Genomic DNA, 24995 nt, shown 5'->3' with positions numbered 1-24995 from the left:
GAAAACAAATCAAGTGTTGGTGGGAAGAAATGTTCCTTGGTGTTTGGATTGTACTTGATGTTATTATTGTAACTAGGAGATGAATATTCAGAATGGTGAACAGAGGATGTGCCTGTGATCTTGGCTCTGGTATCTTATTAGAAAGATGGGAAGTTGTCTCATGGGTACTGCAGACTGAGCTGCGTTTGTTAGGGGGAAGTGTCCTTGTCAGGAGACTTTTGAGTGATACAAACACAGAGAGGGGGGGGAGGGGAGGGGGGAGGGAAGGGGAGGGGAGGGGAGAAAAAGAGAAGAGGGTAAGGGGAGGGAAGATGTAGGAAGGGAGAGAGAAGAGGGAGAGAGGAAGGGAAGGGGAGAAAGGAAAAAAAGGAGGGGAGGGGAAGGCAGAGAGAGGGAGACAGGAGGGGTGTGTACACATACACATATGCATACATATATATGGGGGAGAGAGGTGGGGAGCCTGCTCAGGTCATTGCACCCCTCATCTTTACAGAAAGGCTCCAGGCCTTTCTGTAAATGTTGGAATGTTGACCAGCTATAACATTCTCAGTTCATAGTGAGCACTGTGAAGCCTCCTTTCCCCCATGTCACCATGGGACGCAGAGAGCTGCTTTGAAGCAGCTTTTTCTGTGACCCTCAGAGCAGCCTGGCTGCTGCAGCTTTGTCCTGAAAACTCCTCAGGGCTCTCACCTGGGAGAAGTCATGTCTTGTTAAGGGTAGAGAAGAAGTTTTCATAATGAAGCTGTTAGTTACACACTCATTTATTCATTTAATAACATTTATTTATACAGTCCTTACTCTGCACCAGACTGTGAAGGAAGCTATGGGAATATAACATTAATTGAGACCATCCACGTCCTCATGTTTAAAGAGCCAAAGACAGATTGAGAGAGACAGACACAAGCTAGAGATTTCACTTAACTAACACTGGGATGCTTGTCTGCCAGGCTGTGCTCCAAGCATTTCATAAACCCCACGGAGCGGGTACTGTTGATATTAACACTTTACAGATGGGAAAATGAGACACTGCGGGAGCCGGACCTTTCCAGAGTCACACAGATAGAAAGTGGTGAGGCTTAAACTTGCACTCAGACCTCTTAATTAGAAGAGAAACTGGGATTATGGAAATGAAGGGGCAATGGGCCGTGTGTCTGTGGTAGGAGCAGTTAACACAGAGCTCAGGAAGCTCCTTGACTCAAGCATAATTTGACAATGGTGTTTTATTAGTCAGAATTTATTAGCTGAGCCTCACATTGGTCTCTCGGAGCAGAGCATGTTTTTGGAGGGAATTGCTCTCAGAACTCTTGTGGCCCATAGATGCCAGCCTCCTTCTCCTATGCTTCTTCCCTCCTGACTGTTAGAAAGAGGCTAGAGTGTCTACTTACAGCCCCACCCCTTCCCAGAGGGGGCAGTATCCTGGTTAGTTATCCTTCCCTAGCTCCTTAGCCAGGCTTACGCTTCCCACTGTTCTTACAGCCCCAAGTCCCTGGGTGTTTCCAGGGTGAGAACCCATCAGGAAGGTGTTTCTTGATAGAGTCAGCAAAGCATTTAGATTCGTGGCAAGGAGGATGCTTGTTCCCATTGCCCTGATGGTGGAGGGGAGCTTACCCACTTATTGGGATTCACTGCTTTTGCTTTCTATTTTTGGCCTCATCCCCACATGATTCCAGGCCCTTTCAGGCCTGAAGCTTACTCAGTCATGACCAGAACCAACCCAAGACTTCCTAAGCTCCCCTAGATAAATTTTCTGGGTTTGGAAAGGGTTTGTTACAGCTGTTTTTAAAATGGAGTCTCTTATTACCATCTCTGTCAGTGGAATTCCTGATCAGAGAGTTCACCCTGAATGGTGTAGTGAAAAAAAAAAAACATTGTTGATGGACAGCTTTATACATGTGGCCAGGGTTGAGAGGACAAACCAGGGAGGCAAGACTCTCAGATACTGGCAAAAGTGGGAGGCAGCTGTCATTCCATGGTGTCAGGAACCATGGGAGAAAACAGCATTCCCAGAGCCCAGTGGGGCCTCAAACAGTAGTGGAAGAATAACCTGGAAGGAGCTGTGGTTCTGGAGGGACTTAGCCATTGCCAAAGATGGAGCTTCTAAAACGGGTGGTGGTCACTGAGCAATCCCACCCCTCTCTTGTCCCATCAGGGCGATAATGGTTCCAAGCTTCTTAGGGGCCTGCAGTGGGTTCTGTGAGGGCAGAGAGATCTTTGGGGTGGAGATGGGGATGTATTAGCCCTATTTCTGTTGCTGTGACAAACACCCCAGACTTTGTACTTAGAAGGAAGATGTATTTATTTTGATTCCTGACTTTAGAGATTTTGGTTCATGGCCTTTTGCCTCCATTGTCCCAGGGTTTGCGTCAAAGCAGAGAATTACGGCAGGGAGAAGGTGGTGGTGGAAAGCTGCTCACCTCGTGGTGGCCTGCGAGCATAGGGAGCTCCTCCTTCAGACGCTATTAAACTATGAATCCACAATGATTAATCCATTTATGAGTCCAGAGCCCCCCAGAGACTCTACTTCTGAGTATGGCTGCCTTGTGGACAACCCTTCGTTCAACATATGTGCTTTTGGGGGCCATTTAAATTTCAAACCAGAACAGGTAGAGAAACAGAAGAACAGCCCTTCTGGAATCTTCCCTTTGTAGCCCACCCGCAAACGTATCCACACTGGGATGTAAGCTCTATGAACTCCAGTTCTTAATTTATTTTTTACTTTTTTTTTAAAAAAGCAGTTAAACTTTAATATCTTAAATTTTGAGTTGTATAATAATGTATATCCACTCTTTGTGTATGTGTACACATCAAATATATACATACTGTATATATTTGTATTTAAAATATGTCTGAGTTTATGCTTTCCACTTTTGCTCTTCCCAGGTGGAAGTTGGACCTAGAACTCAAGTGACATGTTACTTCAGCTGAGCCTGTGAGATTGGGGGTTGGGCAAATTCTCCAGGACACAGGCTTCCTGTTTCTTTCCACCTTTGTCTTGTCTCCACAGGCGGCTCCATGCTCATCTCTGCAGTCTGCTGCTTCTTCCTGTTTTTTGGCAACAGCGAGTCTGCGATGATCGGCTGGCAATGCCTGTTCTGTGGGACTAGCATCGCTGCCTGGAATGCTCTGGATGTGATCACAGTAGAGCTGTATCCCACCAACCAGAGGTCAGTTCTTCTTTGGGGTTTCCTCTAGAACTTGTTTGAGTTACTTTGCTCAGAAGCCCACCTCCCACTGAATCTTGGAGTCCATGTTCCAAATGTCTCCTGGGCTATCTCTCCAAGATGGTGACAGCAGCCTGGACCTGGATAGGCTAGGGTTTGATAGGATTGAGTGACAAGAACCAGAGGACAGCCGGGCGGTGGTGGCGCATGCCTTTAATCCCAGCACTTGGGAGGCAGAGACAGGTGGATTTCTGAGTTCGAGGCCAGCCTGGTCTACTGAGTGAGTTCCAGGACAGCCAAGGCTATACAGAGAAGCCCTGTCTCAAACAAAACAAAACAAAACAAGAACCAGAGGACAAGAGTAAGCTGTCTCAGCAGAGCGGTAAGAGTGATTAAAGCCTTCTGTATCATGCAATCCTTACAGCAGCTGAGTCCAGGTCTGCCTATGAGAAGGAACTAAGAAGGAAACATGAAGATTTTGGAACAACATGGAGGGGTGGGGCTCTACAGGAAGGAAGAGATGGTGGATGGAGGTAGAGTGGTTCAGGGCTGCCAGGGTTTACTCTTTGTTTAAAAGCAAAGGGTCAAGTCCATTATCCTGTAGGTATTTCTCTACATGAAGGGGATCCTGTATAACAGATAAGTGCTTATGAGGAGTGAACATGGTGTGGGGGACGGGTAAATGGAATTCTGTAAAGTATTTAAGTAATATTCCCAAAGCCAATGACAGAGCTTCTGGGTTTTGGTTGGCTAGCATACCGAGTTTGAAGCCTCTTTCCTTGAGTCAAAGAAATAATAAGGACAGGATAGTGGTCATTGTTGAATGGGGTTCGGTTTTACAGGTTGGAAATTTAGGGAAGCAAAATGAAGAGACACTTAGAAACAATAGGTCATCAGGAAAAAGCACCTTAGAACATCTAATATCTGACCTTAAAGGTATGCCAACATTCGTAAACTTTTGATAGAAAAAAGAAATATTTTAACTGCAGCCAGGAATGATCACCTTGAGAATACTGTCCATATATATTAGTGGTTCTCAACCTTCCTAATGCTGCAACCCTTTAATATAGTTCCTAATGTTGTGGTGACCCCCCAACCATAAAATTACTTTCATTGTTAATTCATAATTGTAATTTTGCTACTGTTATGAATCATAATGTAAATATCTGTATTTTTTGATGGTCTTAGGTGACCCCTGTGAATGGGTCCTTTGGCCCCTATAGAGTGAAATGCTGTTCTATGCAGCCATGGTCAGGACAGGCTGCATGGTTCTTGAAGCTTATCACTGAAGTGTGATCTGGGGATAATAACTGGTACTGGGTTCTGCCATGGATGACAGAAACTCCAAACAAACATAGGAGATTAGGCATTGCATAGCCTCCTCACTGGCAGTCTGAGCAGAAGGCTTCGTCTCCTATGTCTTTAGTCTCCCTTGCCTGGACTCCACCATGGACTATCTCTGTTGCAGGAAGTAAGACACAAGGAAAAAATAGTAAAGGAAGAGAGAGTAGAAGCTCGCTCTTTTGCTCTACCAGGAAATTTCCCAAGTGCACTTCTGTCTCATTGGCCAAAACTAAATCACACTCACACAGCTTGCAGCAAGGGACTCTGGGAAATGTAGTCTTACACTTGTGGACTTGCATTGTAGAGCGAGCTAGCTGTCTTTGCCACAAGAGAGTGTGCTCACACTTTTGCTATTTTTCTGTAAGCAAGTACAACTTGTAACTATTTTAATTAGAGATATGCTTGGGAAGATAAAGAAAGAAGCTTGAAGGTAATCCAAAATGTTAATAGTGGCCATTATCCAGATATGCCTACATCTTTATTTCATTCAGTAGTTCCAGTGTTGGCTAAAATTAAAACGGTGTTTTTGTATTTCGGTAAAAACTTCAGTCCCACACCTCCTCCTCTTACAACAAGGAAAGAACACATTGCTGCTCCCCTAGCGAGGCCCAACATTTCAGAATCCTTTCCTGTCCTCTTGTGTTGCAGGGCCACAGCCTTCGGCATCCTCAATGGACTGTGCAAATTTGGCGCCATCCTGGGAAACACTATCTTTGCTTCTTTTGTTGGGATAACCAAAGTGGTCCCCATCCTTCTGGCTGCTGCTTCTCTGGTTGGAGGTGGTCTGATTGCCCTTCGACTGCCAGAGACTCGAGAGCAAGTCCTGATGTGAACAACGCACTGGGGAAAGACAGATGGGAAGATCTTTTTTCAGGACACTCCAGCACAGCCACGCCTCCTGACTCTCACTGTCCACAGGATACCACGGACAGCAGAGAAAGAGAAATGGACTTTGTGATCCCTAGTTTAGGACCCACTTCAGTTGTTAATACAGTTTTAACTCAGGTGATTGACTAGGGGTGCCCAGAACCATCCTTAGGATCCCAGAGCTGCGTGCTTTAGCTCCAGGTCTCTCGATCCAAGGCCGGGGGAGGATACTTTAGTAAACACATACAGTAAGCCAGGAGTATGTGCTTCTCTAAATGAGGTGCAAAAAAAATATTATTTGCATTTCAGACTGAAGTTGAGGACAAAAAACACTTAAGTTCCTCGATGTAGCTTTTGGGAGCCCAGTGACCAACAGATTGCCTCAGGTGGGAGTGGGGTCAACACATAAATACTGGGCTCCGAGAACAGACTACATATTTGCATTTGAAAGTATCACCTGTCATATTTTCCTTTTGAAAATTGGCACAGTAGTATTGAAGATACTCTGATATAGAAAAACCCAATATTTAAGCAAAATGTATATAGACTGACCTTTCTTCCCAAGCGCCCTGAACTTTGCTCAACGAAGAGGTGATACATTAAGAATGCTATTTGTTACGGTTTTGCTCTAGTCAGAAAAACTTGAGGATGGGGATTATGTAAACTAAGTTTGTACATAACAGTTTTGAGGTTTTATTCCCACAAATGGTAGCTGCTAAGATTGCCAGAATTTTAGCCATATTTGGGGATGACTCTCCATTCAAGGTCCCAAGAAACTTGGTGCAAATGGATGACATGTAAGCATGATTTCACTGTAGCCATCTTGCTTGCTGTTAGGAAGATGTCCTTGGAAGCCACATGCCATTTCTTTTATCTGGGAACTTTTCTTCAATTTGGTAGGGCAGTTACTGTTCTCTCCTATGCTGGCTGTTTGTGAAACTCAGGTTCATAGGTCATTTGATGTTGTTTACCCAGAAAGGACAGGAAGAAATGTTTTTTAATTTTATTATTTTAATGGCTCCTTGCACTCTCTTTTTAGAGGAAAAAAAACCCAGCCCACAGGTAACTGACTAAGGATGGGGAAATGTAACCAGAGCCCTTCAAAGTGTGAGTTCTTCCTGTGTGATTTCAAAGAAAAAACATAATGCACATTTATATAGCATTTAGGACCTATGAGAAATTTATGCTCTGTGTGCTGGCTCAGGGCTTTTGGAACAGGCCATTAGATGCACGTTAGGAAATAAAAGGCATGAGATTCACTCATTCGTTTCTTCAGTGCTCCAAGGAATCTTTTCTTGAGATTCAGGCTGGAACTTGAATGTGGAAATGGAAGGGGAGAGAGGGAGTCAGGGCACTCTGCTCTGTCAGGTGTCAGCAGTCATCTGCAGTCTGGAGACCATGCTGAGGGAACAGCTTTTGTTCATTAGAACCCTCTGAAATGGTAGAGACAGGATCTAGGAGTTCCTGCCAGCTGAGCTGCGCTTGCCTTGGCCAGGGGAATGTCTGACTGTAAGAACTAGTTTGCTCACGTTATTTGCAGCACACACAGAGCTGTAAAGTGCTAACCTTTGCCTATTAGAAACCTCCCTAAATCCAAACCAAACTAATGGCTATGTTGAGTGTTTTCTCAGTTTTGTGGAAATACTCTGATGCCAGGACAGTTTAAGCCATCTTTTCTTAATCCTCTGGAATATAAGTCAGCAGGGGGAAAGAGTGAAAGTTTTGAGATCTTCCCATCTTCAAGTGTGGCTAACGTGTTTGCTCTGCTTCTCTGGTCCCCACCTCTTTTATTTACACCGCCATTACTTTCTGTACAGGGAAGGAAGATGCATCAAGTCTGATGTGATACCCTGATTTCCCTAAATATAAATATATATAAATACACAGAATGTATTAATGCTTCTCTTGGTGTTTTATAGGAATTAACTGATAACACTCTGTTGATAACGAGAAACTTTCTGTACTATAGCTGTAATGTCCTTTTCCATTTTCTTGTGATATGGAATGCATCGGCTAGGATCATGAGAGAATTGTGTGACTCTGTGGTTATGTATCCCTCATAACAGTATTCTTTAATGGGACAAAAGACCTCAGTGCATAGCTCCCACTCAAGAAATGTACAAGACAGTTAGAATCCACATTTACAGCCAGATAGATATTGTAAACTTAAAATCTGGTTAATTTTTAAAGCATAGGAATGGCTGTAGCCATTTTAAGGTAGCTGTACTTGGTTTCTAAGCTCTTTGTCTTCTGCATTACATTTATGGCTCCTTAAACCGACTGCCTAACCAACCAAGGGCAATTCCCATCCATCTATCACATGGGTTGTGGGAAGGATGCAGCCATGGTCTGCAGCCTCTCTCATGAAGGATTATCTGGCCACAGTACCTGACTGCTTCATAACTTGCTGTCATTTCTGGTGAGATAAGTGTGTCTTTAAAAATAGTCCCCATGGCAGGTCACTGGGGCATAATTCTTAGCCATCCATTTTTTTTTTTTCATTTTTTTTTTCTGTTTTGCCCTGAGTGACTCCCAGTGGCATCTATAGAGGACTAAAAAGATGAGCTGTTCTCTCATTGAGCAAGACTGTTCACAGTTCATGATGTATTTTATGATGGCCTGTTTGGGAGTCGATACTTTCAACAGTCTCAACTGTGTTGTTGGATCTCCTGATGCTGAGTTTTGACATTATGTTTTATTAAAACTAATTAGTGAAAGAGGTGTGCTGGTTCTGAAATTTGTAGCACGTGAGCTTGAGATCATGTAAGAATCTACTCTTTGGGTTTTCTAGCTATTGGCTCTGACAAAACAATGAAAATAACCATGAGTAAATCTCTAGGAACCGAGGTTAGAGATCACATCACTGCACTCATGTCTCTTCTGCTTTCCTAACATGATGGAATCTCTTCTCCTAACTCTCTTATTCTTTCATATGTAGACTTTGAATGATGTGGCCCAGGTACCCAGGCACTAGGATTGTGTAACACGGTCTAGGATGATGCTGTCTCTGTTTGTGGATTAATCCTCCTAGTTGAACCAGGCTCTTTCAAACCTGCTCTATTGGAGACCCCTCTCAGCTATAAACATGAACATCTTTGCTCTCCTTTGTGGTAGGGCATTATGGGAAATATATTAACTGGACACATAACCATTACTTCTTCAAAGTGGAGTTTTTGGTGCTAAAAGAAAATAGAGCAATGAATCATTCCTAAAATTTTCTTTTTCATTAGAATCACTTGGAATGGGCAATATCTCAGTCAGTGAGGTGCTTGCTTGACAAGTGTGAGGCTTTGAGCTCAACCCCCAGGACCCAACTAAGGAGGATGAAGTGGCTTGCTAATAACCCCACTACTGGGTGATGGAGACAGGAGGATCCCTGGTATTGATGGCCAGCCAGCCTAGTCTAGTTGTGAAAAGTTCCTGGTGGATTCAAAGACTCATGTCAAGGAAATTGTGAACAGTGCTTAAAGAGTGACAGCAAAGGTTGTATTCTGTGTATGTGCACACTCATGTGCATGTGCACCCCCTCAGACACAAACATGAAACTGAATGTACTGCCTGGCCTTGTCCCCAGAGATTCTGGTTTAGTATGTATGGGGTCGGTATGAGAAATACCATTTTCAACAAACTTTTACACAGCATGGGTGGTATTTGTCCCCCAAATCATATTTGGAGAAGCATAGACAACTTGCTTGTCCTAGGTACATTGATTTGTTGGGATGGGAGTGGAGTGGCAGAGTCCTTTTGCCCCAGTATCATCCCAGCCAGAATCTCATTTGAGCCCATGAGAAGTAAGAACATAAAGAAAAAAAAAAAGAAGAATCAAAACCATTTTAAAGATATTGACTAGTGACAGACATCAATAACTCGGTGGTGTCAGTGGTGACATTTTCATCCCTAAAGACCATGGTTTCCCCCAGGCCTTGGCTTTCGGACCATGTCTGGTGGTCCAGTTCTGCCTCTGCCATAGACTCACGGGGTAGATTTCACCTGGGACTGCTGATATCTGCCCTATTTCCACTTGGTACACTCGTGGTGGCTGTGTTTATAGCCATTTGCAGACAAAGATACCGTTGGCATATTATAACCCCCAGGGCTCTCTAATGAGAGTTTGATTCTAAAATCTTTTCCTTACCTGGTGACTGTGACAGAGTGAGGTGGAACATGGCTGGCTGATAATCAACTGACCTTACTTGGTGATGCTCTTGACAGAGATGGAAAGATTTCTCCATGCAGACCTCATGGGACATAGTTTACAGCCCCCTCCTGTTTCCGCTCTCATGTAGGTACTATGAGGATTTTCCCAGGTTAAAATGCTGTGCTACTATGGGTAGCTCTGTCATCTTTGAACCTAGCCCGAGACACATTTGCAAATCAATCACAAAGCACCTTTGAATTCAAGCAAGCTTAAAGCATATTTTGTGTAATTTGCAGAGGCATGGCGAAGAATTTATAAGCATGACTTTTGTGTGGCAGGGAGGCTTCCCCAAAGATTAATGACGTAATGAAACACAGACTAGAGCCATCCACAGATGTTAAATAGAAGAATGAAAGTTGTTAGTTATTGTAATTTATGGGTCGGATAGGGGATTTATTTAGCAGACTCATCATGCTATAACCTCTGCAAGCTTCAGCTTATGAATAGAGAGTGAAGACTCTCTGTCACTCACCTTAAATATGCATTCAGCTGACCACTCACCTTTGGGAGCATGGGCTTAAGATGATTTAAAAATTTAGAGGTCATAAAGACATATTGAGATGTTATCTCCTGAAGTGAATGTGGTCACCCTGCTTGATAATTTCCCTTTGGTATGGAGGTTTACTGAATCAGAGTTACTGTCCCTCAGAAGAACAAGAGGACAAGGCTTTCAAATATGACAGCCCTGACCTTCACTTGTGATGTGTGTGCACAGCCACTCAGATTTCTTCAGATCAGCACTTGTGGTGATTTCAGCAGAGTCTGAACACAAATGGCACTTTATTACAGCGAAAGGGAAGAAGGCTTAGTGTTGAGTTAAATAGCTTAAGTTAGCCACCTGGCAATGTATACATACATATGCATGTGCTTAGCCAGGGGAAGAGGTGCATTCTGAGAAATGAGTGTTAGGCAATTCTGAAGTTGTGCAAACGTTAGAGTGTGCACACATACAAGCAAAACTGGGCACAGAGTAACCAGGCAACCCGATCTTAGAGGACCACTATTGTCTCGATAGTTCATTGTCATGCAGTACGGATCTATAGATCAAAGAATATTGCCCAGCATACATACATGTAACTCAGACTTGTCAGCTTAAAAGCAAATAAATAAAATGGCTTCCCAAGAGCATCATACCACAAAAGAATTGTTTATGAGTGAATAGAAAACTCGTTAAAGTCCTCCTCAAGCACTGCCAAATTTTACTAATCTCTAGGGACCTGAGAGTGCGAGAGCATCCATTAGAACTCGTGTGATGTGTTTACTGACACTGTCATGGTTTTAAGAAGGTTCACTTTAAAAACAACCTGTGTTCTTCACATTGAGCAGTGCAGATATGATGTTATTATAGCTCATGGTTTTCAGAGAATTTTGGTAGTGTGTTGCTCAGCTGTGACTAGTGAGCCAGAGAAAGCATGTTGGATACATAACTGAGTATGTGCATGCCCATTCTGGGTTCTTAATAGATGGCTTGAGAGGAACTTCAATATTTTAAAATTGTATCGTGGGAAATACAATGTAGGTACTTATAACATATAAAAACAGGAAAAATACCTCATATAATACACACACATACTAAACACACACACACATATACACACAGTTTTTTGTCCAATATACATGCTATGCATCTACATGTTTTTAAAAGTCTAATTTATTTATTGAATCTAGTTTTTTTTTTTTACATAGCAGTAAGACAGGAAAAGATACTTTAAAGATTGAAATATTTATCAGATACCTTATGCAAATTTCTCAAATTTGCTTTATTTCAGATGGGCCAAAGAGTAACATGGAAGATAAGTCCATTTTATGTATCAACAGTGGAGATATTTAAGGTTTTTTTCTATGCAAAAACATGACCCAGATGAATCATGGAGCTCTGCCATCTTAGTAGACTAGGAATGTTCCCATGTGTTGTTCTTGGTGGGATGAACAGAGCAAGGTACTATAAAGGACTTTTAAGTTTGGTGGCTTATCATTTACAGTAACATACTTGTGTTACTCCTTTTTAGGACATGATTTTCCTCCTTCCAAAATCATGTCCTAAATTTGGAAAGTTTTGTGCTTTAATGAGATGATCTGAAGGGCTAACAGGTTTTATTCTTTGGAGGGAGATAGTGCCAATGTTTGAGAGAGGAGAAGGTATATTCCTATAACTGCCTTAGTCCCTTGTGTGTTTCTATAACAGAATGAAGAGAGCAACAATACCAGCCACCAGAGCTCTCAGGATCTAAACCACCAGCCTGGGAGCACATAGGGAGGGACCCATGACTCCATCTGTATATGTAGGGGAGGATGGCCTTGTCGGGCATAGGTGGGAGAGGAGATCCTTGGTCCCATGAAGGCTGGATGCTGAGTGTGGGGGAATTTGAGGGTGGGGAGTGGGAGTGGGTGGGGGCACATCTTCATGGAAGCAGGAGGAGGGCGGATGGGATAGGGGGTTCCTGAGCGGAGGGGAAATGGGGTAAGGGGATAACATCTGAAATGTAAATAAAATGTCCAATAAAAAACAACCAAACCAAACCAAACCAAACCAAACCAAACCAAACCAAACCAAACCAAACCAACCAACAAACCAAACCAACCAACCAACCAACCAACCAACCAACCAACCAACCAACCAAATAAAAAACCTTAAGTTTAAGCTGCTTTATTCTAATATGAACACTAGAGGGCAGTAGCTACCTGGAACATGTAAGACAGTTTTTACTCCAAGGTTGGTTAGCTTTGTCACCCAGTCCCTATCCAGCAGGAGAAGACAGCCTTGGGGAAAATGCTTATGTCCCACCACTCTATTCTTCAGGATATCTCTTTATGTGGAGATGATTCCAGAAGATGTTTTCTGAAGGAGTTCCTTCAGACTCCTTGTCTGCTCAGGTCTGAAATAAGGAAATCTCCTTGTCTCAGGAGGAATTGTAGATCAGTAACCATTTGTTAAGCACTCCTGTGGACATGCCCTGCACCACCCCAATAGACAGCTGAGTTTGAACCTAGGCTTATTTCACCAGCTTTTCACTGTTTCCTGTCGTTAGGTGATTTCTTATAGCAAAAACCTTTGAGTATCCCTGGAAATTCATTCGAATAATGTGTTTAAGGAAGAAGACCACATCTCAAAGCCTGAACTCTTCCACATATGGAGGTGGCTCTTGGCATTAGCTCAATGGAAAAAACCAGGTAGCCACTGACCTAGCTCAGGTCATGGTAATGGATATTTTCCCTCCCACAGCTGAGCTGATCCATGAAAAGATAATATCATAAACCAGAATAAACTCCTCTTGGGAGTCCCAGAGTCCCTTGGGTGTACTTGTATCATCTAGAGAAAGGTTTTGAGATCTTGGACTGGTTGCTTGATCCCATTTTCTTTATATTTAACATAGAAAAGTTTTTTTTTTTTAAAGGCTGGAAAATGACCACAAGTTTTGAATTTCTAGGGTGAGAACAATGCCCACCCAGGAATGGATATCAACCAAAGCACAGACAGAGAATCTTGATTGGATGCAAAATGTGTACATAAGACTTGTGTGGCAGGGTGACATAGCTGAGAATCTGTTTTACTTATTGTTCGCCAGTGGAGGGCGCAAGCGAGCAGCAGGCGATTTGTGTTTTGTGGAAGGAAACATGGGCTCAGGATTCATTTACAGGAAAAGGTCACAGAGAAAATTGAACTCAGCTTTGAATGACACTTTAACTGAGCAAGGGAAGTCCTAGAGAAACAGCATGTTTGGGGGGAGGGATGGATGGAGAGAGAGAGAGAGAGAGAGAGAGAGAGAGAGAGAGAGAGAGAGAGAGAGAATTCTGAGATTTGTTCTCATCAGATGACCCATGAATATTGTATAAGCCCTTTGTCAGCCCTTGAGTCTGCATTTCTTGAGACATACATTTTGTCTATCCAGTATAAGTAATTATCCACAGGCACAAACACATAGCAAAGTATCTTAAAGTTTAGTGGAAGAACTAGGGAACTGAAGAATCACACTCCTTCTAGAAAGATGGGCGAGGGGACTTGAAAGTTTCCTCAATCCTAGTCCTCTTGTGTTCCCTAGACATTAGCTTCTTGGACTTTGGCTTGGCAGAATTCTTTGGGCTTTCAGAATGGAAACAAAACAGCAACAACAGTGAGAAAAACAAACAAAAAATCAGGCACACGGTGTGAGCAAGAAGTGAAGGAAAGACAACAGGACTTTAGGTCCCTTTCTCGGTCTCTCTGGGTCTCCTCAGAGAAGCCTTCATGCATGGGAGAGGAGGCTACGGGTGTTGCAGATTCTGAGGCTGCAGATCTAGCAATGGTGAAATCGAGAAAGATCCATGCTTCAGAGCTTGAGGGTGCACTTTGATGACAGGAACCAAGGTTGGCACAAGGGCAGGGGGAAAACACAGGCTAACTAGATGACTCTTAAAAGTATTTTTTTTTATTGTTTTAGAATTTCATACTTGCATCATATGCTGTATTTTGGTCAAATCTCTCCCCATCCCCTCCCTTCTCATCTCTCCCCACTCCCCACAATGTGAGCACTTTTAAAGACTCACTGGGTCTGCTGAGTGCTACCTCTGTGTGCGTGGATGCAGGGACATCTACTGAAGCTGGAGTAGCTTACACGGGCCTGAATCCCCAGAGGAAACTTACTTCCCCTCTTCCCAAAGCCATTGATTGCCAATAGCTCCCCAGCTAGGGGTGGGATGCCATGAGTGTTTTCCTGGTCCGTGCTGGAGAGATCTTGTGCAGGTCTTAATCATACAGTCAGAGCCGCTGTGTGTTCATGTGCGCAACCCCTGTTATGTCCGTCAAACATGCTACTGTCTGACTGCCCATGCCCACTGCCTCTGGCTCTTACAATCTTTCCATCCCTTTTCTGTGATGACCCTCCCAGGGAAGGGGTGTGATATAGATGTCTCATTTAGAGCCAAGCACTCCACAGTCTACTTTCCGAGCATTGACTTAACTGTGTGTTTCTGTATTCATTCTATTTACTGCAAAAAGAAGCTTCTTGGACGGGGTGTTAAATGTGGCAGCTACCATGGGAATCGCCCCAAACCTAGAAATAGATTTATGATCTAGCTATACCATTCTCAGGGCTGTGTCCAAAGACGCCACGCCCTACAACAGAGATACTTGTTTCTCCGTGTTCATTGCTCTATTGAAAATAGCCAGAAAATGGAAACTGCCTAGATGTCCATCAACAGATGAACAGATAATGAAAGTGTGCTACGTTTACACAATAGGATATTATCCAGCCGCCAACAAAACATGAAACTTGTAGGCAAATGGTAGCTCTGAAAATAATCATTTTGAGCAAGGGAACCAAGACCCATAAAGACAAATACTGCCTGTTCTCTCTCACATGTAGTTGCTAGGTTTGAATTTTTATATAGGTATGTTTGAATTTCAGTGCCCATGTGGCTCTCAATGACCCTGAAAATCCTATGAAGAGACGTCCTGATGTATACTAGCTTGATCTGCAACTTTTTAAAGTCTGTGATGGTGCAAAAATAATGCATATTCTTCAATAACCATTCTTTAAATTTTGAATTTCAACCCGTTCCTGGTTGGTGGTATGTGGTATGACTACATTCTCGTTTTGTTGGGCATTGGCTGCAAGCTTTAGGTTCTCCTAGTCAGCCACAAACTGAGGTGAGGTGCATTAAATATCTCTCTCTCTCTCTCTCTCTCTCTCTCTCTCTCTCTCTCTCTCTCTCTCTCCTCCTCCTCCTCCTCTTCCTCCTACTCCCTCTCCCTGTAAAGTATTTGTGAATGTAGATACACATATGCCACAGCATGTCCACAGAGGTCACATGACCACTGTGGAGCTGGTTCTTTCCTTCTACCTTTATCTGGACTTGGGGATTGAATTCAGTTATCAAGCCAGCAGGAAGCGCTTGTACCTGCTGAGCCATCCCGTCAACCTTTCATTGTGTTACACCCTACTGCATTTCTGTTGGAGTGTAACTCCATTCAGAGTTGAGTAGCATCTGTAGTACCATTACCAATATGGAGAAGAACCTAAGAAACATTGGAGAAGACTGAATGTGGTTTGGTGTATAGGAGACTTACAAGTGTATAATGAACAGTTACAGGTCACATGTCGCCTGAAGTGACTGGAGGAAACTGGAGTGTCTCACATGGGTGAGGAGATGTGAAGAGACTGGACAAAATTCAGTAAAATACTATGTCTCCAAAATTCTGGGCATTGAAGTTCTATCGAGGCATCGCTGAATGATTTAGAGTCATGGGACTTCATGAACTGGTCATTATGAATTCACTTTAAAAAAATGGCAGCCTTGCTCTAAAAAACTTCTGCTTCCTGATTTTGTCAAAGAGTTTCCAGCAAGAAGAATAGAGTACCAGCAATTTACATAATCTTGCTTCTGAAATCAATAACGTATTTTCATCAAGTTCTCAGATTTAATTTACACTGCATATAGGATTTCCTCTCAGGAAACCAGGCCAAACAGAAAGATGCTAAAGAGAAGTGAGAGAGAATGACTAAGATCCTGGGGACAGAAGGAGACAGAAGGCAAGAGGGCCAGAGCCTGGAAGGAGGCCAAGTCAGAAGGGGACAACGGGTGGTTCACACGGAAGCAAGAAAGAGGTCATCACAAGAGATTCTAGAAATACAAAGAGAACGTGTTCAGAGATCCTGGATATTCCAGGAGGCTAAACAATAATGTCCAGCATGTGAGCCACAGCCCTAGGCCTGGAACAGCACTGTGCCTACCAACAAGTCAGAGGTACAGAACTTGAGTCTGGAGGCAGGAGGAGTTTCAGGTACATGGCAACCACCACAGTACAATGCCTGGGAAAGACATGGAAGGAAGAATTGAATCCTGGGTCAGAAATGGGCAGTCCAATAACCCTAAGCAATGACTGAGCATTCCGGCCTGAGTCTCCTACCCCCTTAGGTGTTGGTCACTTCTGTGGATGTATCAGCTGCATCCTTTGTGTCTTCTGGGTTCCTCTTGGCCCCGCCTCTGTTTACATGGTGGCTGCTACAGCTATCAGTCACACAAGCTGTGACAAGCTTCCTGCAGTGAAGTCATTTTGCTCTCACACACAAACACATGCACACACACATACACACTCACACACCATGTGCACTTACCAGCAACTATAACGTGGCACAACCAAAGAACAGGCTCACATATAAAAGTAAAATTTATGGTCTCAATATAAGACCTCAGTTGTCCTAGAACAACTGGGGACAAAAGCCAATAGATACATGCTTTCCTCTTATCTCAGACAGGTCATGTAGTCACAGGGCTCATGATGATGTGGTCTATCTAGAACAAGGGCCACATAGATAACACCAGTGTATGCTCACACTGACTTTTTTTCCCAGCCTTTGTAGCCTCCATATAGCATGATCACTGGGTCATCTTCCCAGAGGATAAAAATTCGCTTCAGGCACTACTCTGGGTAACACTGGCTAGAAAAACAAGAAACTAAGAGAGTGAGGAGAGGTCTATGGAGGGTGTTTTTAATGAGTCACTGCAGAGAGTAGAGAATGAGCAAATGGGACTAATTCTGTAACACTGGCACTTTCTCATGGAGGGTGGTGGGGGCCTGGGGCAGTGGTCTCCTTTAGACCTCAGGCTCCAGGAGCCATTCTGCTCTTCAGAGATAATTTTATCACCTCTCAAGTCTCTCACAGTCTGTTGGTCAGACTCTGTGTCTTTCACATTATTTATTTATTTATATTTAATGAATTGTGGGTGTGTGTGTACCTGCACACGTGCGCACACATGGACATGCATCAGGCGTGCTCATACCATGGCAACTCTGTAGTCATTATCGTCTCCCACAACACAGGCTCTTGGGATTGAACTCAGGTTGTCCAGCTTGGCATCAGCTGCCTTTCCCACTGTTAATCACTATGAATGATACTCTCTCCTGCTTGTCCTCTGAGAGGCTCCACCCAGCAGGTGACTCAAACAGATACAGACACCCACAGCCAAACAGTAGATGGAGCTTGGGGACTCTTATGGAAGAATAGGAGGAAGGATTGCAGGTCCTGAATCAGATAGGAACTCCACTGGAAGATGAACAGAGTCAACTAAGTTGGACCTCTGGGACTCTCAGAGTCTGAACCACCAACCAAAGAACATACGTGGCTGGACCTAGGTGTCCCCAGTCATATGCAGCAAACATGAGCTTGGTCTTCATGTGGGTCCTGAACAATTGGAGTGGGGGCTCTCCCAAAGCTGTTGCCTGTACATGGGATATGTTCTCGTCTTGCCTTAAAACAACAGTTTCACATCTGGCTCAATCTCCTGTTCCCAAATATGGATCCAGCCATGTTTGCTTCCCCAGAAGCATCTCTTGGGGACTCTTATCTAACTGAGGTGTGGCCTAACCATACATTCGGGGGGATTCTTACCTCCTCTTATTGAAATTCAGCTCCTGGTCAAATAATGGGGATCCAGATAGTAGAATACAGCTCTTTTGATTCCAGGAAATTCAATTACTGTGTTGAAAGCACTAATTACCTGCCTTAAAAACCAACCTGATTCTCCAAGAATAATTATTACTGCCAGAAACGTAAAAACAATCAGGAGAGGGCACATCTTTAAGGCCACGTTCAATTTCGAGCTTCGGTGTTAGTGCAGAGGAGGATTGTATGAACTCCTCATTCTCTAGCCACGGGATGTTTTCCGCTGCAAACAATCTGCCACCCATTTATGGTTTTTATCTTTGGTGTGAATTGTGAATACTACTTAGACATAGTGACAAAACCCACAACATGTGGGAGTTCCCACAACTTCTGTGTCTGATATTTTAAGCTCACTGTTATTAAGGATGTTGCTGGTGAGTGAAGCTTGTTGTGTTTGTGGTGTGGGGTGTGTGTGTGTGTTAGATGTGGTATGTGTGTGTATGTGTGTATGTGTGTGTATGTGTGTGTATGTGTGTGTGTGTGTGTATTTGTGTGTGTGTGTAGCATAGTGACTTTTAGGGTTACTATGACTACATCACATAACCCCCTTGCCACTTGAACAGCCTGTAAAGGCCACAGCAGGGGGAGGGGCCTGGCAAGTCATATAAATGAACTCAGAGGGGTTTACAAATTCCCAATTTGGAAAACTGTATTTCCTTAAATACCTCTACCATCTGGGTACATTCTCTGGGAGGATGCTGTACTCCAGATGCGATTTTGTCCAACAAAGCAGAGTTATCTTTAGTCAAGTAAGATTAAAGGGACTGTGACTGAATGGAACTATTCTAAAGAAAGCCAGGACCTGCTCTGAAGTGGTGTTTCATTTAGTGGGCACGGTGGGGGCCTCTGGCTATAGAAATAGGACATCTCTTCAGTGGGCGCACTCCTTGTTGAAGTAGGGCAGGTGAGCAGACATAGTGAAGGTTGCCCTTGTCACCATTTCTTACTCCGTCTGGAAGGCTGAGCCTGCCTCATCTCCTCCAGCTTACTTCTCCTCCATTTAGGCCACAGGCCTTTTGTTTTGTTTTGCTTATTTGTTGTTTTTGTTTTTTTGTTTTTTGAGAGATTTAGAGCCACTATGCCTACTTTATTTTTTCTTGTTTTATACTGTCCTTTCTCTTCCAACTCTAGCCTAGAATAATAGTAACCTGACCAAAAAAAAAAAAAAAAGAAAAAGAAAAAAAAACTGAAAAATCTGTCCTTTATACCGCAAAATCCAAATAATTTATTAATTATACTGCTTGCAGGCTTATTATTATTGTTATCATCATCATCATCATCATCATCATCATCATCATCATCATCATCATCTCACTATCCCCTTTTCTATTATTTCAGTCCCCTCAACTCAACTCATATCCTTTCTTCTATTTTTCTGCTTAATAAAAGTTTAACTGGAGAAAAAAATTTCATTGAGAAAAGTTTCCAGGTTTCATGTGCACTTCACTGATCTTTGTTACTCTGCATCCCCAGAACTCAGACAAAGACACTCAGCCACTCTCCCGGGATCCCGCTCACTCCTAACAGAGTAGCCACCATCTTCCTCAGATCTGTCATGCCTGTTTTTGAAACTTACATCTTTGAACTTCTCCCATATGTTCTGTACCCTCATTAGCATGTCTGGGTCTGTGGTTTCATTATTCTGTATTGTCTTTCCTTGGGTGAGTTTGCCTCCATTAATTCACTGTGTTTTGTCATTCTGTTGTTTTGTCTCATCAAGATTCCCTCTTCAGATTGGAGGATAAATTCCTCTACACTGTTGGCTAAGAACCACATTGCCCAATGTCCCACTTGTCTGATGGGGCAGGCACACGCAACACTGTAGACACTGCAAACAGGACAGTCAGCTTGTGTTCTCACCCAGACTCAGAACTCCTTGTAGAGTAGGCACAGACCATGTGACTGCACTCCAACCCAACAATCCCCTTTTCTGCCCAATTCTGTTTCTTTTCCCTCCATGGTAAGGATTCTGAGAGCTCTTTTAAAGACATACTGCAGCCTCTAAGGGGATAGGAACTCCATAGAAAGACCAACAGAGTCAACTAACCTGGACCGTTGGGACTCTCAGAGACTGAACCACTAACCAAAGAACATACCTGGGCTGGTGTTAATGATAATATTTAAGTCGGTGGCATCCATTCAATCTTGTTGTTACGGGGCCCCGCCATGTTCCCGACTAGGCAAGGCCTGAGGCCACGAGTGGTGGAGTTTTCTCACTGCTGCTCGGCTTGGGCTGCCATCTCAGGCGGGCCAGGAGTACTGGCCCTGGCACCCATGAGAAGCCAGAATGGTGGCTAGATCAGCCAATCCACCATGCTGTCTCCACAAAGCTTGGCTGAGCCCAGACCATCCCACCATCCACGGGGTACCTGGTAGAAACGAAGCTTTAATGTTTAAAGGTTAACTAAAGGCCTTATATATTTGGTAATGCTCAATTAACAAGATGCCCACACAATTGGAGGTGTTACCAATGAACTAACCCGGATATAAGTTGTTACCTAGAACAGTCCTGGACTCGTGGCTCTCCATGGCTCCTACATCCTGCCTCTCCTTCCCAGATCCTCCTCTTCCTTCTCCTCTTCCTTTCCTACTGACTCTTACCACATTACTGAGTTTATTGTAAAATATCCAGCTACAGGCTGGACATAAGCCTCTCTACACATATGTAGCAGATGTGCAGCTTGGTCTTCATGTGGGTACTGAACAACTGGAGCTGGGGCTATCCCAAAAGCTGTTGTCTGTACATGGGACATGTTCTTTTAGCTGGGCTACTTTGTCTGGCCTCAGTGGGAGAGGATGCACCTAGCCTCATGGAGAATTGATGTGCTAATATGGGGCGACCCAAGGGGGCTCCAGCTGCTCAGTGAAGAAGTGGGAGGGGGTTGGAGAAGAGATTATGGGCAATGTGACTGAGAGGGGGCAGTAAAATGAATAAGTAATAATAATAATAATAATAATAATAATAATAATAATAATAAAAAACAAAATACTGCAAACTACTGCAGCTTCCTGCACTGCAGAGCAAAGGAGTATGGTCATATTCAAATTTAGTCTTCCAGTATTGTTACTATGGACACACTTACAGTCCTGTTAAATGTGCATCTTGCATCTCAGTGGGGTCTATAGCTCATACTTGAATTGGTGGAGTTCAGAATTCGCATAGGCTAAAGTTTGACAGGCATCACCAAATATGTTTCCAGCGTAGTTGTAGCAACTGTTATGTTACCAGCAGTATGGTTGTTTTAGGTCCTCAGCAAGGCTTGGTATATATTAGTATACTAATATATAATCTGTATATATTAGTTATTGTAGCAGATGTCATGCTTTGCATGTAAACAGTCCCCCAACAGGATCACATATTTGAATACTAGGTCTCCAGCTGGGGGTGCTGTTTTGTAAGTCTGTGAAACCTTCCTGAGGAGATCCTACTGAGGGGGTGCTATACCGGTGATTAGGTCTTGGGATGTATGCATAAGCCAGCTGTTTCTAGCCCACCCCTCTGTTTCCTCATCTGGGAGAGGTGAGTGAGCCCCCAAGCCCCTTAACAAGCTCATGCAGGCGGTGAGCTGTGTAAATTCTGATTCCTTAAGCTGTCAGGTATTTGGTCACAGGAAGGAGAAAACTAGCTGATGGGAATGTCATGCATTTCAACTGGGCATTAATTGGCATTTTTATTCCAGCCTGGATGCATTTAAAGCATCTTTCCTGGGCTATAAGGAAGACACTTCTTGGTTTTAAGACTTAATTTGGGGGCAGGTAACTTTAGAAAAATTGAGAGAAAGGCATAGGGAATTGCCCACATGTACCCCTCAGAGATAGTCCCCTAGAATGACACATTAGTGAACCTACATTGACACATCTTGTCACCTCAAGTCCACAATTTGTATCTGTATGGCTCTTGGTGTTGTACAGTCTATGGGTTTTCAATAATGTACAAAGACATGTATCCATCATTAGAGAATCACAGGAGCATTCCCGCCATGCTCAAAATCCTCAGCGGTAAGGGCATTCTTCATAATAATCACATGGCTTTGTCCAGAAAAGCACAGATTTTTCTTGTAGATAGAAATAAATTAACTTTAGTTCCTTTCAACCCATTGATTATAGTGAGAACTGGCACTGTTTTCTGTGGGCTGCTAATATTAGTGAGCTCAATAAATTGCTACGGCGCTCCAGAGTGAGAGGTGGCAGAAACTCAACAGGAAGTTCCCTGGGCCTGTGGCCACACAGCAAGAGAGGTATGGCGAATACCAGAGAAGGCTTGGAGCTGGAAAGAGGGTTAGGACACCTGTAAAAATTAGACGTAGCAGCAGATGACCAGGAGAGACATAAGGAAAAGGATACAAGTTTGAATTATACATTGATAGGAGTCTAAGCCCTGCTGCTAACTATTGGGGTAACCTTGAACTAATGATCTTGGGCCTCAGTTTCCACACCTATACATGAACAGGTCAGGAGCAAAATACTTTCATTCTTTTATTTGTTATATGTATATGATCATGAAGACGAGTGACTGATACCAACTTCTGGTGCTAGCATGAAACTCTAGGGACTCACTCGCCAGTGGGGAAAAACTCCAGGAGGCCAATGGAAGAGATCTTGATAGCCAACAGTAAGTGCGTAGATCTACTCAAGAGACTGTAGGGCAGTGCTTATCAACCTGTGCTTTGTAACCCTTTGGGGGTGGGGGTGGGGTCGGGGTCTAACATCCCTTTCACAGAGGTCGCCTAAGACCGTAGGAAAAACATAGATAATTACATTACCATTTAAAACAGTAGCCAAATAAAAGTTATGAAGTTGCATCGAAACTAAGTTTATGGCTGGGCGTCACCACAATATGCGGAACTGTATCAAAAGGCACAGCATTAGGAAGGTTGCTCTATGGGAATCGAACAGGAAAGGGGGTAGTGTCTGCTTGTCCCCTTCCTGTGAGGTGGGCTCTCTTCTTCGGCATGACTGTTCTTTAAATTCATCCCCACATCTGAAAGCTGCAGCTAAGAACCCAGGAGTCCTTGTCTCTTTATTTCTTGTCAGAGGCCTTTCTTTTGGGAGGAGCAGACACTAGCATTCCTCATCTTGTTCCTGTCTGCTTGCTGCTGAGGCAGATATTCAGTCAGAGGCCCCTTTCTGCTTCTCCTGCACTGTGGACCAGGGTGGGTTGAGGATATAGGGGTCTCCTATACACCCTTTATTCCAGCTTGTAAGCTATGGTTCCATTTCAGCAGGTAAGCCACAAAGACCTAACTCTATAGTGTCCTTCTTACCGAGCATCCATTCTAGAACAGAGAGAAGCTGGCAGCATTCTCACTTCACCTCCAAAGCCATGTCCTACAGAATTTGCAAAGCTGTCCATAAAGCAGGTATTCCTAATCTCTTCCTGAGGCAGGCGATTTCATTTGGAGTGATATGTTCAAACCCAAAGACCCTCTCAAATACTGTGGGGAGAGGACGCTGACACACAGACTTAATTATAACACAATTTACTACTATTGGCTGGCTAGTTTGCTTGCAATTGGGAAATGGAGATCACTCTTGGGGTCAAAACAAATCTCCAACATGAACATCAAGAATTCAACTGGATTAGGTTTGAGCACATTTCTACCTCAGGGGACTGTTGAAAGGAATGTATTAACCAGAGGTTTCTAGCAGAGCTGAATTTTTGGGAGAGATAGAGGAAGGAAAGCAAGTACCCTGCTAGGTGACTGTGGTGCATCCCAATATGCCTCTCTGAGGAGCAATATCAGAAGTGTCACATTCATATTAAATCCAGCAGCAACTGAACAAGAAAAAAACAAGAGAAAAACAAATGCATTTCCGGGACACTGGTTTCCAGAGCTGTTACAATCCACCATTGAAAAGATTTAGTTACCTCCAGGAAATTAGAAGGTACATGAAGAAAGATTTACCTACATGGCAGTTTAGATAAGCTGTTTTTCCATAAAATTTAATGGCTAGAAAATTATATGTTGTTTCTGTAAATCATTGTGTATAGTCTGTTAGCTTTATAAATACTGTCTGCTTGATTCTAAGAAGCCACATAGAAGTAACTTTTTCAGATAGCCAGCTAAATTAAAGGTATACTTTTGTGTTATAAACTAGCACCACTTAGCGATACTATTAACTTCTGAAAATAAATACATGCTACAAAAATATCCCCAGAAAAATATTTCTCCATGCGTTGGAAGTCAGAGAGATGTAAAAAAAAAAGTTTGTGAGACAGATCAGCTACCATATATATGACTATGTATGTGTGTCTGAATGAGTGCACAGGCAAACCTACATGCTGAGGTCATATGCAAACTATGGATGTTGTTTGTAAGGGCTGTTCACCTTTATTATTATTATTTTTTGAGGCACATTTTCTTTATTGACATGAAGCTTGACAAGTAGTCAGGCTGGTTGGCCAGTAAGCCTCAGAGATCCATGTGTGTGTTCACCCTCACAGCAATAAGATTACAATGCACACAACCATTTTGTTGTTGTTGTTTGGTTTTGTTTTGTTTTTAATATGGGTTCTGGGGACTGAACCCAGCTCCTAGTGCTTACAGGCAAGTACTTTTCAAGTAGACTTTCTTCCCAGGCTCAGATATCATATTTTGACAACAGAAGACTACCTATTATATAAGTATGACTTTTGGAGGTTAAGAAAGGTAGGATGCCAATGGCGCATCAAATAAAGAATATTAACACAAAATATACATTGTACACCAGAAACCAATGGAATTGAAAAATACACATATCAAATAAAACATTTACCAGAGGAGGCTTGCGATTTAATCTGTTATGGAAGAAAATAAGAATCACCCAAATAGAGTATTTAATAGAGACTATGAATGAAGATTTAAGAGAAAAAGAATAAAGATGAGCAGGGGTTCAGACAATTAATCATAGGAGACCATTGAGCTCATGTTACCTTGGGGAAATCGGAAGGCAGCAGAGAGGGAGGAAGCAGAGAGGTAGTAAAATTCAGAATGGCTGAGAAGTGATTGAAGACGGCGCTAA

General features: G+C 43.1%; 1 protein-coding gene across 6 annotated transcripts in view; it reads left to right on the top strand.

Moving 5' to 3' along the window:
• Positions 1–8089, top strand: part of Sv2b (synaptic vesicle glycoprotein 2B) — a 171216-nt gene extending 163127 nt beyond the window's left edge. For all 6 annotated transcript variants that reach the window (XM_034495595.2, XM_034495603.2, XM_034495588.2 and 3 more), the window contains exons 12-13: positions 3005–3164; positions 5154–8089. In XM_034495595.2, coding sequence (XP_034351486.1) covers positions 3005–3164; positions 5154–5337 — 344 coding nt within the window. In that variant the 3' untranslated portion in view covers positions 5338–8089. The remainder of the gene's footprint in view (positions 1–3004; positions 3165–5153) is intronic.
• The last annotated feature ends 16906 nt before the right edge of the window (positions 8090–24995 follow it).

The sequence above is a fragment of the Arvicanthis niloticus genome, chromosome 1 (genome assembly GCF_011762505.2).
Source record: "Arvicanthis niloticus isolate mArvNil1 chromosome 1, mArvNil1.pat.X, whole genome shotgun sequence".
NCBI lineage: Eukaryota > Metazoa > Chordata > Mammalia > Rodentia > Muridae > Arvicanthis > Arvicanthis niloticus.
This window is presented reverse-complemented; position numbering and strand designations above follow the sequence as displayed.